Genomic DNA, 19,627 nt, shown 5'->3' with positions numbered 1-19,627 from the left:
CAGTAACAAAAGTTACTATACCACTCTCATGCTTACTGAAGGTCAGCTTTACTTCTTACATTTTTTTCTGACAGTTTACAATACTTCTTTACTTCCTACTTCTTTTCTGAAGGTTTAAAGTTTTGCAATATGGCTAAAAATGATGACTCAGCCTGCAAGTTCTCTTCATTCTGAATTTTATCAACATAAACTGCAATCTTCTACTACTCAAAATAAGCACAGCTGGACAATATATACTATATATATATATATATATATATATATATATATAAGGGGAAACCCTTCATTACCATAGGGCATTAACTGATCCATTCCATCATAATCATCTCATGTTTTTGGGGTGAGGTAGATGATAAATACAGTACAGGTTCATAAATCCGGCAACCTCCGGACCTGAGGTGTCCCCGAATTTTGAAAATTCAGATTTTTGAAGGTTATATATGCTGTATATATTAAAATGAAATAACACTAAATGAAATGCCACTAAAGGAAAACCAAATGAAATTTTAATGTTCACCAACTAAATAAAAGAATTTTACAGAATTTTAGTTCAACTAAACCATATAGTGCCTCAGAATTTTAATCATTACTGTACCCTCCAAAAGAAGCTAAATAGCAGATAGCCTGTCAGGATGATCATCTTCATGACTGACACTAACAGCATCCTCAGCAACAGGAACAGTCTCAATTTGTGGAGGAAAATCAAGACCTAACAGCCAATTCTGGAGTACAACATCATCAAAATATAAACATCGCCTCCAGAAAACAGTGTAAACTTGAAAATGCGCCCTGAAATCCATGTCGGAAAACTGAAGGATCCGGATTATTGAAGGCCATATTTTTGAATGTCAACTGTATATGTAACCATGAGATGGTATTGTATCTATTTAAAAGAAAAAATTGACTTGGGTTTTCCTTCAACAATTGTATGTCCACAGATAATCTGAAAACAAATACTCAGATATAAAAGTATTGATGGTATGAAGAATACACAAAAACCAACCAAGAGCTCTGGACTTCACTGACTCTACAAAAGCCATAATAGTCATCAGTTCTGTGTACTGAACTTTTGGATCAGTTCTAGAAAAACCAACAAAAAAGTATAAATAAAACAATCTCATGACTTCAACAGTTTTTTATATTTGTCAGAATATCACAACTTTTTTCCCACGTGAGATGTTATGAAACTAGAACTAATCCGCAGACAGAAAAAAATAAACACGATTTTTGCAGTCTGCACAAAGTGGCCACTCGTTTTCTTATGATATCGTTATATCATTTTCTTAATAATTTAAAATAACTGGAAAGACAGTATTTAAAACTATGACTATGTAACAACATATAATCTGTAAAACCTATTCCCATATCTAGGACACTGGCCTAAAGAACCATTGTTTCCCAACGTGCTAAAACTTTCTGTACTTTTTGTAACCAATACTGTAGAGTTTCTGGTGTGTACTATAGCAAGACTCAGGCTTTACTTACATCTCTTTACAAAACTAGAATGATCTAGGAAAGAACTAGAACAAAAAAGCAACCAGTGGATAATATACAAGTTAAAGATAAGTTAAAGAACCTGATTTATGAAAGCTCTCCAAGGCTGGAGAGAATACACTTTCATCAGTGAAGCTGGGTGATCCAGCAAACCTGAAATGGATCTGGTCCAGGATTCAAAACATTTGCTAGCCCCCCTAGCGGTATTCCCGAGTGTGACTCGGGGTGGGAAAAATTGCCAAAAGCGGTAATCCCGAGTCACACTCGGGGTACCTTTGGGGGACCCCCTTACCTTATCTCCGCGCTCCAGCGGCGATCTCACGATCCCGCTGTGATGGCGGGGCGCTTCTCCGTTGGGGGCGTGGCCGGGCGGGAAATTTAAAAGCAGATTACCGAGTAGTCTGCTTTTAAATACCGCCCGGGTCCCCGCCACCCCGATGCACGCATCTGCAGTTAGATACGATGCACCATGCAGGATTTTTGCTTGGTGCATCGCATCTAACTGCAGATGAGATCACCAACAGTAAATCCAGAGGGTGATACCGGCGGAGATTTCCCGCTGGCAGCACCCCCTGGATCTACTCCTGCTCGCATCTCCTGGAGGCTGATCTCCGGGTGATGCGAGCAGGAGAGTGAGCGGCGGGGACATCCCCTACTCCCGGAGGCTGATCTCCAGATCAGCCTCCGGGAGTAGGGGATGATGTCCCCGCCACCCACTCTCCATGATGTACTGTCCATAATGCCTCCACCGTTCTGGTACACACAAAACGTGGGAAAGAAGTGATGAAGCCACAGGTGGTGATTGACTACCATGACATTCTACCCAGCGATGAGGAAACAGCAAAGGAAGTACTACAAGAAGATTTTCAGGCATCTAGTTGAGCAGTGCCTATGGAATGCCTACGTTCTATACAAAAAAAAACATCAGAGGCCTGTGAATCATTCAGACTTCATTTAGCAAGTTTCCGAATCCATAGTCAAGAATCACCAAACACCATCAGTGGCTATGAATAGACCTGGACGTCGTGCTTCCACCATTGTCAACCCAGAACGCCTGACCGGTCGTCACTTCGTTGAATACATCCCACCAACCCAGAAAAAGGCCGCACCTACAAGGATGTGCGTGGTTTGCTGCTCAAAGACCGATGACAGAGGAAGGAAGAAACGCAAAGAAACCAGGTTCTACTGTCCTGACTGTGATGTTGGACTTTGTGCAGCACCCTGCTTTAAAATCTACCACACCCGGGATGTCTACTAAAAATGTAAATATTTTTTTTTTCTAAAATCTGCATTTAATTTATCTTCTTATTTATCAATAATATTGCACCCTTGTTTGGAAAATTTCAGTTAGAATTTTTTGATAAAAAATTTTTTTTTTGATAAATTACACTGTTGTGGTCTATTATTTCATTATTTTTTATAATTATGTATTATAATTATAATTTATGATTATATTAAATAAATATAATTATTGTACCCGGGAGTTAATCCTAAGAATTACAGGCCCACAATATAAACAAAAATTTCTACGCAAAAAAAATAGGATCACTTTTTGCATCAAAAAATGACAGAATTAGAACGCTAGGGCGGCTAGCAAATAGCAAATGATTTTTAAAAATCCATTCCATGTTTTCTGGATCACCCAGTTCACTTCTGAAAATATAATCTCTCTAGCCTTGGAGAGCTTTCATAAATCAGGGCCATAGTACATCACTAGAATAAAAAGCAGGAAGTAGGAATACTTTACAATAGGTGAAGTGATTTCTGGTAAGACTTGACAATAAAAGTCCTAGCAGCTCGTCTCTCTGTCACGCTATTCTCTACTCTCACACAAATGGGTCTTTGTGCTGCAACACACCTGACCGGCTCCTTTTGCTGCTTCTCTCCCTTCTCTGAGCTCTGCTTTCCAGGCTGTGCAGGGACTGCAATTCCAAAATTCAAATACACAAATTGCTTACATTTAACAAATCCAATAAATAATGTATTTATAATTACAGATCGGCATTCATTAGTGTCTTTTACACATATCTAGAATTTAGTGGAGATTGGATTCAATACTACAAAATGTGATGTAAAAAATTTACTGAAATGGGCTTTTTTTCATGGATGTGTGACTTTTGATATTCTGAAGCCTAAAACTACAGAAGTCTTGTCTTAAAAATGTATACTTTCCTTTGTCTCAAAACAAAACCAACTGCTGTTATGTTTCTGGTTTTAGGAAAACAATTATGTTGCAACTTCCGCATAAAGCCACTCTACTAGAATGACATGTTTTTCATGTCCTTTTCTAATTTCATCAGTCAGCTGTGAAAGACAGTGCCCTTATAAAAAGCTGCATGAGTCACGCTCCTTCTGCAAGTGTTACCTCTACCACACCGGTGAGGCTGCAGAAATGTGTGAATGTATATAATATTGTGTGTGCACGTGTGTGTATGTATACACACATAGTATATGTTATCTGACAAGTGAAAAAATAGACCGCTGACATTGTCTACAAAGTGTAGCGAGTATGAGCTCAGTGGTTCTGCAATAAAAGAAGATACCGGTATGTACCCTTTCCTACCTTGTGGTTTGACCACAGCAAGGACCATAGCAATGCATTACAAAACCTATTTTAAAGTAGAACTAGACAAATGTTTTTGTTTTGGACAGGGGGATCTAAAACTGTGTCAGGTTGTATTGTTTATTGTAATCTATTAGATACAAGAAGTATAGGGAGCGCCCAAAGGGGACACAGATGGCAATAAAAACATGACAAAAGTTCTACATTTTCCCCACTTTATCCCTAACTAACAAAACAAGAACAAAAAATGTTTAGCTGTAGAACTTAACCAGAAAAAATAATTGTAAAGTGCAAAAACACATAAAACAAAAAGAAAAAAATTCCAAGAAATACATTGGTAAAGTTAAACCTATGGATATTTCTAACCTACCAGTAAAGTTGGGGTTCGAGCTACCTTTAAGAAAAGTTTTGTAGTTTATTATATATTACAGAGAATAAAAGAGTATACAAACACCCTTTTGGCAACCCTTTTAATGCAAGCTTGCATTGGTTTGCAGATGTTAGCATGAACAGTGAGCCTACACTCAGCAGGGAACAAATACAGGACTAGTTTGTACTATATTACTAGATTTAATGCTGCTGTTGTTATACATACCCATTCTGGTAAATATGAAATCTATTTAGTAAATAGGCATACCTGTATAGTGTATAATGCATGCTGCCACAAATGTTTCAAAAACATAACAGATTCCCATTGACTTATTAGACTGAATGCTAATTTATTCTATTGTACAGTAACAAATCTATGTAAATATATTTACAGCTTTAAATGCTGGCATAAATGTTTGCTTTTTTGTGGACTTTGCCCTTCTCTGTCAGCTAAAAAAAAATAGGTAATTGTTAGCTGGGATTCTGTTTTTTAAATAACTGCAAATAGGAATTCACACCTGAAACCCCCAGGTCCTCTACTTTATTTGAAATCTGGAAACTTAACTTCCACAATATTTGCAATGCATTCTGAGATTTTAACCAGATTTGGGGCCCAATGACACTTGTTTCTTGCGTTAAAATAGCCCACTCCTAGTGACTGCATGTTGTTGTTAATATTAATATTATGATTATTATTATTATTAAACAGTATTTTTATAGCTCCAAAGAAGTGTAAGTCTTACATACATTGCTCTGCCATTCTCAGCAGCTCCTGTGTAAGCAGAGTGAGGAGGGACGCCCGTGCTTCCGCTCATTGCGCTCCTACTGTCACACTGTCACTAGCTTTAGAGCATTGTAAGGAGGCGCTACCGCTGCCGGCACTTCTGCCTCCTGCCAATTGCGGCCCCCAACTCACCAGCCACAGACCGGCACCGGGTTGGGGACCACTGGAATAGGGGTTGCAAATGAGCAGACAGATACAGACAGTAACACAGGAGGAGGAGAGGACCCTGTCCAGAAGAGCTTACAATCTAAGAGGTACATGTTAAAAGCAACTGTAATGTATCTGACAAGGGACAGAATTTTTACTTCTGTCCATTGTGATGGTGCATTTTTTACTTTATATGTGCATTGAGTTGTCATTCAGAATGGCTGGCAATGCGCATACATCTATACATGATCACACATTACAGCAAAAAAAAATCTTGCATTAACCTGACCAACCTGACTTTTCATACAAACTAGAAACAATGATACATATATACAGACAAATAATAACTAATTTATCTGTCCAGAATATGCACATCTATTTTCAAATAATTTCTTTTAGTAACAGCCACCTTTTATAATATGGTTAGCAACTATGAAATATATAACCTGAATATTAACACATTAAAAAACAAGCAATATTGGCATAATATAATCACTATCTGATTTGTGTTTCCAGTGAACATATGTGTTTGAGAACCTAGGTATGCTTTGATCCAGCTGTCCCCCATTAATTTGTACAACTGAATGTTAAATGTAAGTAAACGCTTTCCAACTAATATTGAAGCCTTATTATATTTAATTTTGTTAATGTAGAAGTATGTATGTGTATGTATGTGTATGTATGTGTACACATACATTTATATAATTTCGCCCTTTCTTCATCAATATGTATATATATGATAATAGTTTATTTTATCTTTTCATTCAGACATACTTTTGGTCTCAGTCCCCTGAGGAAGTCAAGAGGCGAAACGCGTTGGTACCCTGAGATAAATATTCTGACTTTTTGGTTTCAATCCATCTATCTGTACAGTTTGTTTAACCTCAAACCGTATATTAGTATAGTTGATCTATGTTAGAAATAGGATTCAAATATTGTGTAAATAAATTTTATTTTTCTAACAGAATTGCCAGTAAAAGCATGCTTTCTCTCTCACTGTGCTTTATATTTCCCTTTTGGTAAAATCAATCACCCCCTTTCCCTTCACTACGCATCATTAACCTGACCAAATTAAAAAAAAAACTGACAGGTTGAAACAGACAACGTCTGATATTTAGGCATGCTAAGGTGACTTTCCAAGTTCACTTTAGTGCAAAACCTTTGAAAAACTGCTCTCAATATTTATATACAATTGCAATATTCAGCCCACTGCCGGAACACAAACGCCTGTGTCTGTCAGCTGCCTGTGAAGTATTTACAGTCACTGTGAACAAGCTCCGATAGCTGCTGACAAGCATTGATAACTGCTGACAAGCATTGATAACTGTTTCATGCATTTTCTGTGAAATATTGATTTACGTGGTGTATTACAGAGTCTACGTTGGCTGCCAGATTCCCTCTCTATGTCCAATTTTGCTGCTTTTTAACAACCCAATGCATAGAAAACCTTTGAAGGAATTCTCTATGTCCCCTTGTTTAACTTGTTTTATGTGTTCCAGTTTTTTCCCAAGAATAGAACAGTAATAAATAAGATTATACTATGTAATATATTCAAATATTTTGTCTCTATAGCTTGGACTTAACAATTGTTTTATTGCAATGAGGAAGGACCAGTTAAAAAAAATCTTGCATCAACCTGACCAAATTAAAATAAATCTGATTGGTTGAAATGGATTTAAGGTTTGCAGAACTTGACTGACCAAATGCAAAACTTTCTTTAACATAAAGTAAATCTGAGTAATGCTGAGTAAATCTCAGCAGTCCTGATATACTGATGATAGGAGAACAAATCAGAAATCCTGATTGTAGACTGCCCTGTAACTGTTGTAAGAAGGACAGGTGTAAATCATGAATGCTTTGTACAGAACTATAAAATGCTTTTTGTCTGGCTGTCACTGGCTCCACTGTTTTTAATCAGCGATCTAACTCAAGAGTGCAGCAAATAATGTCAAAGCAAAGCGAGAACGTCCGCTCAGTATTCTGAGTCAGACACTAAGAAAGTACTGAGGTCATTAAATCGAAAGCACTGCCTGGCAAGAAGCACTTTCAGATGAGCTCAGCAGCCAACAAACTTCCCACAGAACGGGGTTGTTTATGCAGAAAAGCAGGCAGGATATTATTTGGGTAAAAAGAAGAACAATATACACACACACACACACATTACTGAACACATGCAACAATCAGGAATTCTTCACAAAGTGGTAGTAACAGCAAAAAAAATCATATTTTCACATGTAGCAACATTTTTTGCGAATATTAAACAAATGCAGAAAAATGCATCAAAGTCTATGGCTAGGTGGCCTGTGGGAACATGTTCCAAAAGAAAAAAACATGCTTTTCCATGAATCAAAGTTGAAGTATCAGTAGTGAAAACACAGTTTAAAGTTGTCCCCAATTGAATTGCAAAACCCCATAATGTTGTCACCAAAACTGTTAGAGTAGGATGCAGGGAATGGTGGGAACGTGTCACAAGTGTCTTTTGCCTAAAATTTAGGTTAAAAAGCAAATGTACTTTTATTGCTGATGGTGGTAATTCTGCAACAGCTCATTAGCAGCATCTTAATGCCTTAATCAACAATAGGTTTTTGTCCCTATTTTTTAGGCAATATTCCTTTAGAGTTAAAGCGGAACTAAACTGAAAACCAAAACATTACACTTACCTTTCATTCCGCAGGTCCCTCGATGGTGCTGGTCCTTTTCAAAATCCAGTCCTGTGCTGTCTTGAAATTCCTCCTTATCCCGGCGCTGAGGGAGCGCCGGGTGCCGCCATCTTCATTTTTCCCTTCCTTCTTCTTCCACGGTGGCATGTCACCTGATCTGGCACTGTGCATAATGAAAAAAATGCCCCTTCTATGCATGTCAGAGATCTCTGGAATGCGCAGAAGAAGCACCCACAGCCTCCCAGGATGGGTGACGTAGGTATCCTGAGAGGCTCTGCGCTCCCATTAAAAAAAAAGGGATTTTCACTTAAAAAAAATAAATAACATTTTCCTTTTACATATAAGGGTTGTCTATACTTTTATGTAAAGTGAAAATGTTGAATGTAGGTACGCTAATTAATTCATTCACAATTCCCTCTGGACAAACTGTATAGTATGGTTACAGTTGCTGTCAACAGCTGAGGAAAGCATTTGTACCAAGATAATATTCAACTAAAATGCTTACAAGGTAATAAATCAGTATGTATTTTTTTTCAATAAAATATTGGTGTGAGACCCCTGTCTATATCATAACCAGGACGTTCTCCAGGCACTGAACCCAGCTGTTGGGAAAGATGAACAGAGTGCAGTGCATGTATAGCACCTTCCCTCCTGGACATACCAGACCCCTGTGTTCCCATAACATGTTGAGGAACAGAGCCTTATTCCCACAACCTGTTCCTCAAACAGTTGTAGGAGAGTGCAGGGGTGGAATCTGTAAGCCCTTTTTAGAAAAGGTCCCCCCCAGATAGCCTAACACTACCCCTCTAACCCCCTACCCCCTGCAATTGTGGTGGGAACAAATTATTCAAAGGTTTTGCAGTTTTCTCCAAAGTTGTTGACCATAGACTGCATAGCAATTCACCAAATATTTTGCAGTTTTGTGAAAATTTTTCCAAAAACAAATAATTATCCCTTTTGAACGCTCCTCATTAGTTAGGCTTCAGAAGATATTTTTACATTCAATCTTTAGCTGCCTCCTGGTTTTGCCCAGTCTTGGCCATAAAGCCCAAGGGACACAAGCATTAAATAAAGGCAATTGATTCCCGCTGAGAAGTCCTGGGTCCTTGTTGCCTGAAACCTAAAGGATTCATTGAGCCAAATATCTCCACCTAACTAAGTTGTGTGCCATGGCATCTGTCAAAGTTCTTGTTGTTGTCCTTATTTTTTTGCCCAAAGCAGAACTAAACTCACTGGTGGGTAGTGCACAGGATAGACATTTATGGCACTTATTTACCCTGCAGCATTATGTGCCGTGTAGTTTACAGCTGAAACAAAAAGCCACCAGGAGCCAGGGAGTTAGATTTTTTGACGAGACATTGCATATCTCATTTGTCAAAATTTGGTACCTTCTGATGGTTTTCTCTTTTAGGTCTGCTTAAAGAAAGTACTAAAACTGGTGCATAAATAAATAAATATGAGCACTGTGTGTTCTGTATGGCTGCTGCTCATGCTACAATATAGCACATATAATAAAGGATGTATATCACCTGTGTCTGACTCAATATGAAAGTCCTGTGTTATGCAATTCATAACTGCCTGTGGACATATTTGTGGCAACGTATGCAAAACGTATATAAAATATTTCAACATTCCACACTAATACCAGTACATCCCAAAACGGGATTACTGCCAAAAAAAAACAACAATTTGATAGGTTGGAAATCTCAGGTCACACTTAAGACTTCTTCATATAGATGGTTTAGCAGCAGTAACAGGATGATTGTATTATCTGCCAACTGCTGATTTACCACAACTTCTTTTTATCATTAATAGCAGCGGATGACAGGAGTTCTTGGTAGATCCTTCGGGTATTCCCGGTAAATTCCACATTCTCAGATGGTACTCGCAGCATCTGCCTTTTTGTTGTCCATTTGACTCACTGCCTGAACAAATGCCAGTGTCTGCCAGCAGCCTGTCAACCACTCTGGACCAATATCAACGTCATGGAAGGAAGCTACATCTACATGCAATTGTAAAGCATTTACAGCACAACCTTGCAATGGTCAGTGTGAACAATTCCTCGTTATATAAGGTCTAAAAGTAACAGACAACAAGCGTTGACTCTGCATGGTCACCACCTGATCGCACCTGTCCTACACAGGTAGATATAACAGCTCTATGCATTTTCTGTGAAATAACAATACTGGCAGACCACAGAAGAATGGCTTTAGGTGAAGCTTGCATGCCAGATGAATGAAAACCTTTGACGACAAAGTTCTTTATATGCCTTTTTATCTTGTTTTATGTAGTCCAGTTCTTTTTTAGGACAAGAATATTATAAAATAGGACTAAACATATAATCAAATATTTTCCCAATGGCTTTAATTTGTTTAAAACAAAGTATTTTTATGGTGCCAGTATCTATTATTTATCGACCTGTTTTCTAAAATTGGTAAATTGTGATAGGTTGATATGAATTACTACATTTACAAATATAGTAAACTCATAATAAATACAGCAATTTAGGGCAATGCCCAATAACACACGGACTGGTGCGCTGCGTTGCCAATTTTTTAGTGACACCACCAAGGCACCATACCAGTACATTGCAGTGCAATGCATGGCAGCCCATTACCTACATGTCATTGCTGTCCACTGTGTTTCTATAGACCACTAGCTGATAACCCGGCATTGTAGTGCTGTACAATGAAACACTGAGTTACACTCATCAGTTTCTGTACAGAGGAGCTGACACTCTAATATCCCCTAACAGTCACACACTATTATTATACATTTATATACCTCCCAGATATACCACAGTGCTGTACCTATGTCCAGCAAGTTTGGTTGAAGTGTGTCAATGCGTTTCCAAGTGATGGTGGAACATAGCAAGTTTAGTTAAAATGTCTCCATGCAATTCCTAGTGATGACATACAAACATCCAAATATAGCTCTGACATATAGCACAGCACTGTACAAAGATGACTGGTACACTCACATGAGTCTCAGTCGTATGTATGGCAAGTTTGGTTGAAATGTCTCCATGCGTTTTCGAGTGATGGTGGAACATACATACATCCAGTTTTTTATTTATAGATGGCATGCATGTTTTTTCTGTGTGTTATCATGAACACACATTAGAAACAGCAACACACTGGGCCTAATTTTTTAAAGCTCTCCAAGGCTGGTGTAGATACACTTTCATCAGTGAACCTAGGTAATCCAACAAACATGGAATGGATCTGGTCCAGGATTCAAAACATTTGCTAGCAAATGGCAAATGACTTTTAGGAAATCCATTCCATATCTGCTGGATCACCCAGCTTCACTGATGAAAGTGTATCTCTTCTCCAGCCTTGGAGAGCTTTATTAAATCAGGCCAACTGCATTCTAAGAATTGCAGAGTACAACTGTAACGTGAATACGCCTTGGGATTATGTGTGTTGGGTTCAAACTCTTAAACAGGAGTCAAACACTGATATTTATTAATATATTTAAAACTAACAGATTTCTGTCAACTGTCAGTATTTATATATGGTTACGATATTCAACTCGCTGCCGGATAATATGCCTGGGTCTGTCCGCCGCTATGGCCCAATGTCAGCACAGTTGAAGGAAGCTAAGTCTATGTGCAGTTGTGAAGCATTTACAGCACACTTTACCAACAGTCACTGTGAACAAGCCCTCAATAAAAAGTTCCTAACACAAACTGACAAGTGCCACCTCTGCACACGGGCATCACCAGAACTCACCTGTCCTACATGGGCATTGATAACTGCATTTTATGTGAAAAAATGATTTATGTGAAGTGTATTCCAGAGTCTATGTTTGCTGCCAGATTCCCTCTCAATGTCCATGTCTATGCTGCATTAATTTTCATAAACCAAATGAATAGAAACCTTTCTCTATGTGCCCTTTTTTAACTTGTTTTATGTATGTCAGTCCTTTTCTAGGAATATAACAGTATTAAAATTAGATTAAACAAAATGTAATCAATTATTGAGCCTCAATGGCTTGGATTTGTTTAACAACAAAGTACCTTTATAGTGCCAGTATTTTATTTTGTATTTTGTTTAGGCCTGGTTTCTGCAATTGGTAAATTGTGATGGGTTGCTATGAATTACTACATTACTAATATACCAAACTCATATTAAAAACAGCAATTTAGGGTAACACTCATTGACACACAATAACATGGGTTTGTCTGCTGCATTTTTTAAATGGTACTCCAAATGCGTCTTATCCGCGCAATATACAACAAAGCACTGTTCTGCATTGCTGTGCAGTAAAGTTTCATAGACTTCACAACATTTTTCTGTGTTTTGTAATGCAATGGGGAGCTAATTTAAGTGAAAGGGTTTCATTGGGAACAGCATCACACTGGGTCACCCAGTTCAAGTTTTGCTGGATGACACAGGTTCTCCCATCCCCTATGTTCTCCAGTCTTGGGAAGCTTTAATAAATTAGACCCATTGCATCTTGCAGCGCACAGCTATAGTGGTAATATGCCCTTAGGACTATGGTTGTTGGAGTCATACTATTATAAATGAATCAAAGACTGATATTTACCATGCAATACTAAAAACAATTCCCAAAGTGTTCCTAATATTTATATATGTTACAAAGTATACATGACACATACAGACATTACATTTAGCCTAATAGTTCTTTTTATTCTGTTTTGTATTCCTGTAGATCTGTAGACGTGCTTTTTGTTCATGTAGGCTCTCAAAGTAAGGATGAATGTGAGAATATTTCACATTCCAGGAACCATAAAGACATTTTGTTGTGGAACAAATCAAGGCCAATGAGACACAATAATTGATAACGTGCAGAGCACTGCTTATTTTCTATGGTCTTCAATCAATGTCTTAACATGGACGTAGTAACTGTTTAAAATGTAAATATCTAATACATAAAAAAAACTGCAATGTCTAATGGATGCAATGCACATTATAAACAAGAAGTCCCTATTTAATGTACAGTGCTGCATAATATGTTGGCGCTATATAAATCCTGTTTATTAATAATAGTTATAATAATGAAGCCAATATTTTAATTTAGCTAGAAAACAGAGAAGCCAAGACAACTACAGGGAAACAACCCAGCGAGTGTAGCCATCATTGGAACTGATTTACCAAAGAAGCAAAGTAAATCATGCCATCTAATGCAAGCAAAAATCCTGTTTTTTATTTTCCAATAGACATTATTATTATGCAGTACTTATATAGCGCCGACATATTACGCACTGCTTACAAAGTCCATAGTCATGTCGCTAGCTGTCTCTCAAACAGGCTCAAAATCTAATGTCCCTACCTCAGTCATATGTCATTACCACAGTCTGAGGTCAGTTTTGGGGTGGAAGCCAATTAACCTAACTGAATGTTTTTGGAATGTGGGAGGAAACTGGAGAACCCAGAGAAGTCCCACGCAAACATGGGGAGAACCTGCAAACTCCATGCAGATAGTGTCCTGCCTGAGATACGAACCTGGGGCCTAGCGCTGCAAAGGCCAGAGTGCTAACCATTGAGCCACTGTGCTGCCTAACTGCCCATATTTACCAAGCTATGTGGACATTCACCTAACAAGGAGTCCCTACACAATGTTACGAGGGCAAACATAATAATAAGTGTAGAAAACAATAGTTTAGTAACCTGAAGTAACCGGAGCTCTGTTTGTTGTCATTTGCTGAATTTGGTTAATTGCTATGCACTGACTAATCTGTAAAACACGCAACATAAACTTGACAGGTTATTCAGTGTTCCTGATAACTTGGCCGCGTAGAAGCTGAGGACCATCAATACGAACAAAATACTAAGAAGAACTTTGCTTTTTTATCAGTTTTTTTTATCAGTTAAGAGTAGAATGATAATCTCTTGGGAAAAAGTATGCCCCATGCAGAGTCCCACAAATACCTACTGAAGATTTTGTGATGGAGGGGCAACAATCCTGCATTTTTTCTGGGTATAAAGCAGAGTGGCCTTTCTAATGCAGCCTTTCACAATCTATGTAACATTAGGGAACCCTGGAAATAACTTTCAGGTTTTAGGGAACCCCTGACAATAATAATAATAATATCCAAAACTCACAGCACATTAGTGTCCTACATTTCTGGCCAATGGGAAGAATCCCACCATACAGATAGACAAAAAGATTATTGGTGTCAGACAAACTGACCTGAGATGTACAAATTGCTCATTGTGTAAAGGAACCCCCAGCAACCTCTGGAAGAACCCTGGTTGAAAAAATGCTCTAATGTAAGCTTTGCCTGCTTATACTACATTGGGATAGGAATATAATGTAGTGGATGTGGCTATCAGCTTTGTCACTTGTCAATTAGAACTTGACCACACCCAGTCACACCCACTTCTGTCTGAGTGACAGCTCTGCCTCTGCCACGGAAACCCTCCCATTGTGATCTGCAGTGTCTGGGAAGGGGAGTGTGTGAGACTCACATAAAGGAGGATTTGGCTCAGTCAGGGAAGGAAATAAAAGGGTTGTGCTCCATATAATAACTGGATTTGGAACTCTTTTAGCCTTTAGTTGTACCTTAAGAAGCAGGTCTTGAAGATTATAAGCACTGCCATTTTCCAGATTACATCTGGATTATTTCTATTGAACTCACTAACAGTGTAACTTCCAGGTTTACCGTCTCCTTGTTCCCCAATGGAACTATTTTAGTAAGGCAGATGGGCAGTGTCAGAGAGAAGTAATAGAACCCAAATACTGTCCTGACAAGGAAAGAGCTCTAGCAAAGTATCAGCAGGCACGTGACCTCAAAAACTAAAACAGAAGGTATTTACAAAGTTTGCTAAAAAAAAAAGCATGGCTTGTAGCCATTGACTGCTTTATATATATTGGCTGGTATAAAGTTTCCTTTTCCTTTAAACTTAGAGCTGGCTTACCTAGGAGCTTTTTCTTTGCTCCCGCAATGAATGTGAAAAATTCAAAATTGCACAATGCACCTTAACATTTGTCATGAGCATACCACACGCAACAAACAGAAACAAAATAGGGAAATAAGGTGGCTGCAGCACAATGCCCCAATGCTAATCTTAAAACAATAAAGCAGCTGCTGTTATTTTAAATGTTCATATATTTATGTAATTGCTGTCTATGGAATACCACATTTTAAACATATTGATATGCCCTTCTATTGTCTGCCACTTTCCCCTACACCTCTTAGATTGTAAGCTCTTTTGGGCAGGATCCTCCTCCTGTGTCTCTCTGTATTTGTCTGTCATTTGCAACACCTATTTAATGTACAGTGCTGTGTAATTTGTTGGTGCTAAATAAATACTGCTTATTATTATTAATATTTATTTAATATTAAAAATAATAACTTACCCTAGGCTGTCAAAGCCATCCCCAACCTGTTGCTGTGTCCCATATAACGTGAGAAGTTGTAAAAGCAGAGAAATACGTAATATAATTTGGAAACATTGCATTACTTCATACAACAACCCATTGCACCATACCATTATCCAAGCCCAGCTCTGTGGCATAACACCCGTAATGCCTAAAAAAATCAGAACAGTATTGACACATTGTAAACTTTTAAATAATTATTTAAATTATTATTTAAATAATTATTAGAAATTTCTATGCCTCCCCAGCTTCTCCAACAACCAGTAAACCTGTCTTTCCAGCCACTATAAAACAGAGAATGCATTTATAAATAGTCCCTTTCTGTGTTTGATAAGGAGAACAGAAGCTCCAATTTGTATGAGTGGAGTACAGGAACTTTACCTGGAATTCCACTAATGCTGAAGCTTATAAACCAGAATTGTGTAGCTAATAAGGTACTTAGCCAGCCAGACTAAAATAACTGCAAAGAAGCAATTTCTTGGTCATTTGCGCTACAATTATGGGTTGTTTCTTAGAACCATGGGAGACAAAGTCCTATGAATCCCTATTGTCAAACGATCCTTCAATAATAATTGAAAAAAAACACAAAAAGCATCATCACATGTCTACACTTACCTTTCATCAATCTAAATAGCACCCTGGCAAAGATGAACCCTGGGGCTCATTGTCATATAAATCTATGGACAACACAAATGGTTGTGATGTGAATAAGATTAAAGTTTCTCACCCACATGCAATCAACCATATAAAACCACGATGGCATTTGTCTATAGTGATAATAGATACAGGGGGTCATTCCACCAACTGAGATTATAACATGACAAACGATGAGTGCCTGAAAATGCCAAAAACCCCATCCTATGAGCACCAATGAATACGGCTTCCTAAGGCCAGTGAACCGCTGCCTCAGGGGAGACACTACATGTAGCTTTTACCTGCAACACCCCAATAAAGAATGAACGGGGGTTGAAAGTTATAACTTGAAAGTTATTCCAGGGTTCCCCCATGTTATAAGGGTCAGGAAACACTGATCTATACCATTAGAATCATCCATACTTCACTGTGCAAAATCCCCATTTCCCTGTGTAATATATATTACTTTAAACTATCTGGGTCAAGTTTGGCACTCATTTAAACGAAAAAAACATACAAGCATAGTGGTAAAAACTAAAAAAAAAAAAAACAACACACATTATATATATATATATATATATACCCAGGCCCAAATAAAAAAAAGCTGTCCATTGCAATTATTTTCACTCTCAATACCTAAATAAGTTCTATTCAATACAAAGCCTATAAATGTAAATATGATAATGCACTAATAAATGAAAACAGGTCATTGAGAGTTGTCAGCATTACCAGCCAATCAGAGCGAAGAACTCATAAGTCTACTCAGGATTTCTTACCCCACATTTTACTAAACCGTACATTTTAATAAAGTGTATCCAAAAAGAACATGTTAGAAACTCTCTTAGTTTGTATTACTGTCTGCCCATTGGGTAAATTTACCCTTTCAATCAGTCCTGGTGACATCTTGCTCTGGGGCAGAACGTGCCAGGAAATCAAAATTTGTGAGTTGTCACCTAACTACAATAGAGGTGAAACCCCTTCAAATGGGGGATTTGTTCTATGACAAGAGGGGATCTACCCTCCTTTGGACTGACTTCCTCTCACTTCCTGTTGTGTCTACAGGACAGGAAGTAAAGGGAAATAGTTTAAATAAGACACAGATAGCATTAATCTTACAAGGGATTTACCTACTCTGTATTCTCCCCAAAAGGAACAAGTTTGGGGGCTCATATTTTGAAAATGCAAAAATAAATTTTTTAAATTTTGTTTATGGCTCCAAACAATATTTTCTATTAGGAATGTATCTATTGTGTGTCACTTCCCCCACCTCCTAGACTGTAAGCTCTTCTGGGCAGGGTCCTCTCCTCCTCCTATGTCACTGTCTGTATCTGTCTGTCATTTGCAAACCATATTTAATGTACAGCGCTACGTAATATGTTGGCGCTATATAAATCCTGTTTATTAATAATAATAATTCCTAGTAAGTGGCTGTGTTTGTTGCCACAGATAGTAGCCCAGTGCTATAGGAGTGAATCAGCTTGTGAAAGTTTTGAGAGCTGAAATGAAATCTTTGGAGGCTGAATGTGATCCTCCTATTTGGAGATTGTATCCTCCGGTGACTACACTTCTCTGTGGGCCCTATAGACACAGAATAAGCTTCTTGCTGAAACCCAGAATGAAAGAGACAGTCTGCGTGGAGTATATTTTACAAATTCCCTGGTTCCCTATCCATCTAACGGGCTGACAGCCTCGGACAAGCGGCTTTTCTTTCCAATGTTAAATATTTCATTCAGCAATTAGTAAACGATGCCAACAAAATACCTATACAAATATGAATATTTACCCGCTGACGTTTATCATTGACACAAATATAAGCCATATAAAAACTGACATGTCTTACAGTCAAGGACATAGAGAGGTAGGCCCTGTGCTTATTACAAAACCAAGATAAGTATAGGTTCCAATGTTCTTTTTTTGACGGGTCACAGGGTATTCCTGTGCTCTCCCTGGTGAAAACACCCTATTAGTAAACAATGGCAGTGAATGTGCCTCTCATTAGCAGTAATAGGCTGACAAATAAGGAAATGGCCTGAAACTAACCACTTTAAATGGCCTCTTTGGGAAGAACTCCGATGGAGGGTAAATGGGAATTAAATGACTTGGATTACGGATGATCTAGTTTGGTGATCGCTTGTCAGCGTATTAACCCTAGCAAGGCCTACGCTGCAATCTAGGCCCCTTATTATGGTGGTTGCTGGGGTGGTGTTCATTGCTGAACGTTACCATCCTGCTTGTTACCTTTACACTGGATCTGCTGGTGTGTATCTCTGCCTCCATGATCTGGCTGTTCTCCCTCCTGTCTTTCTTAGAGGAATTAGCCCTCACCTTATAAGTGGATGTGTTAGAGGATTTAATGAATAATCCAGGGACTGAGTTGGTTTGCTGAGACAGTGCGTTGGTCTGGTGCGGAGAGTTGGAATCCTCAGACTCTTTGCCACTGTGATAAACCACTCTGCTGTCAGAGATGTGAATGCTTGGAGCACAGCCCATGCTTTGATACCTCCTCAGCCAAATCCAAACCACTGGGAGCCTTCAGTCTTTGCTGCCAATCAATGCTGTGTATGCTGCAGCCTGCAATCTGTGGCTGCCACTCTCCTGCATGTCCCTATGCCTGAGCATAAATAAAGAGGAAAAAGAAGGGATCAATGGAGAAGAATCCAGAGAGGTGCCAGGGCTTCAGGAATAGAGCTGATCCTCCCTATGGATGATGGGGACATCAGGATGCCTGCTTACATTCCACTCGCTCCATCTTCTGCTCTCATTGACTTTCCTGTGCAGCATCAGCATGGCAACATTGTATCCAGCGATCAATGGATGGGAGAAGATCGCCAATGGCAGGGATGCAGCGAGCTCCCTCCACGCCCTGCTCTGCCTTCTCCCGGTTACAGCACGTAGGAGCCCGGTAAGGTGGATGCTGCTGCTGGACAAGGCACTGATCGTCCTGGCTGGGATGGGGGTTAGTAGCAAGTCTTGCTGGGGACCCTGGGACTCCTCCTCATCACCATCATCTTCCAGCAGCAGAAGAGGAGGAGGAGGAGGAAGGAGGCTTATTTACATTTGCACGAAGATTCCCCCTCTCCGCCCCCTGAACAACCGCAGGGAAAGACCTCCGGACACACATACCCCGCCGCGCTGCCTGCTCTCACACCGGTGCCATGGGAACGCGGGGGAATGGCACGCCAGGTATGAGGGTAGCACAGGATGCCCAGGAGGAGGAGAGGGGAGGGGGACCCCAATGAATTAAAATGGCGTTCCTCGGAGCTGCGGTCCGGTGCTGTTACATTGGCCGCAGTGTGTGAGCTCAGTCACTGCACCTCTCTCCCCTCCGCCTGCCGTCCTGCCCTCCTGTCTGCCTCCCGTACAACTCCTCACCGCCGCTGTCACACACACACAGCCAATAAAAGCGCCACAAACGGGTGACCTCCAGCCTGTGCTGACGTCAATGGAAATGAGATGAGGGGAGACCAATCAGCGAGGCGGACGGCTGGGATGGGCGGGATAAAGGCGCGGAGGGCAGTTTGAAAGGTTCTCAGTGCCAGTGTGTGCTGCCAGGGCAACCTGACTGAGCAGCTGACATATATAGGGCACAATATTCAGGTGCATGGGTCCTGGTGCCAGTGTGTGCTG

The 19,627-nt window shown here is 39.3% G+C and overlaps 1 protein-coding gene across 1 annotated transcript in view; it reads right to left on the bottom strand.

Moving 5' to 3' along the window:
• Nucleotides 1-19,374, bottom strand: part of PDE8A (phosphodiesterase 8A) — a 111,840-nt gene extending 92,466 nt beyond the window's left edge. Inside the window, exon 1 of the mRNA XM_072399107.1 lies at nucleotides 18,239-19,374. Within this exon, the coding sequence (XP_072255208.1) occupies nucleotides 18,239-18,490 (252 nt within the window). The 5' untranslated portion in view covers nucleotides 18,491-19,374. The remainder of the gene's footprint in view (nucleotides 1-18,238) is intronic.
• Between the last annotated feature and the right edge of the window lie 253 nt (nucleotides 19,375-19,627).

This window comes from Pyxicephalus adspersus, chromosome 2, assembly GCF_032062135.1.
Source record: "Pyxicephalus adspersus chromosome 2, UCB_Pads_2.0, whole genome shotgun sequence".
NCBI lineage: Eukaryota > Metazoa > Chordata > Amphibia > Anura > Pyxicephalidae > Pyxicephalus > Pyxicephalus adspersus.
This window is presented reverse-complemented; position numbering and strand designations above follow the sequence as displayed.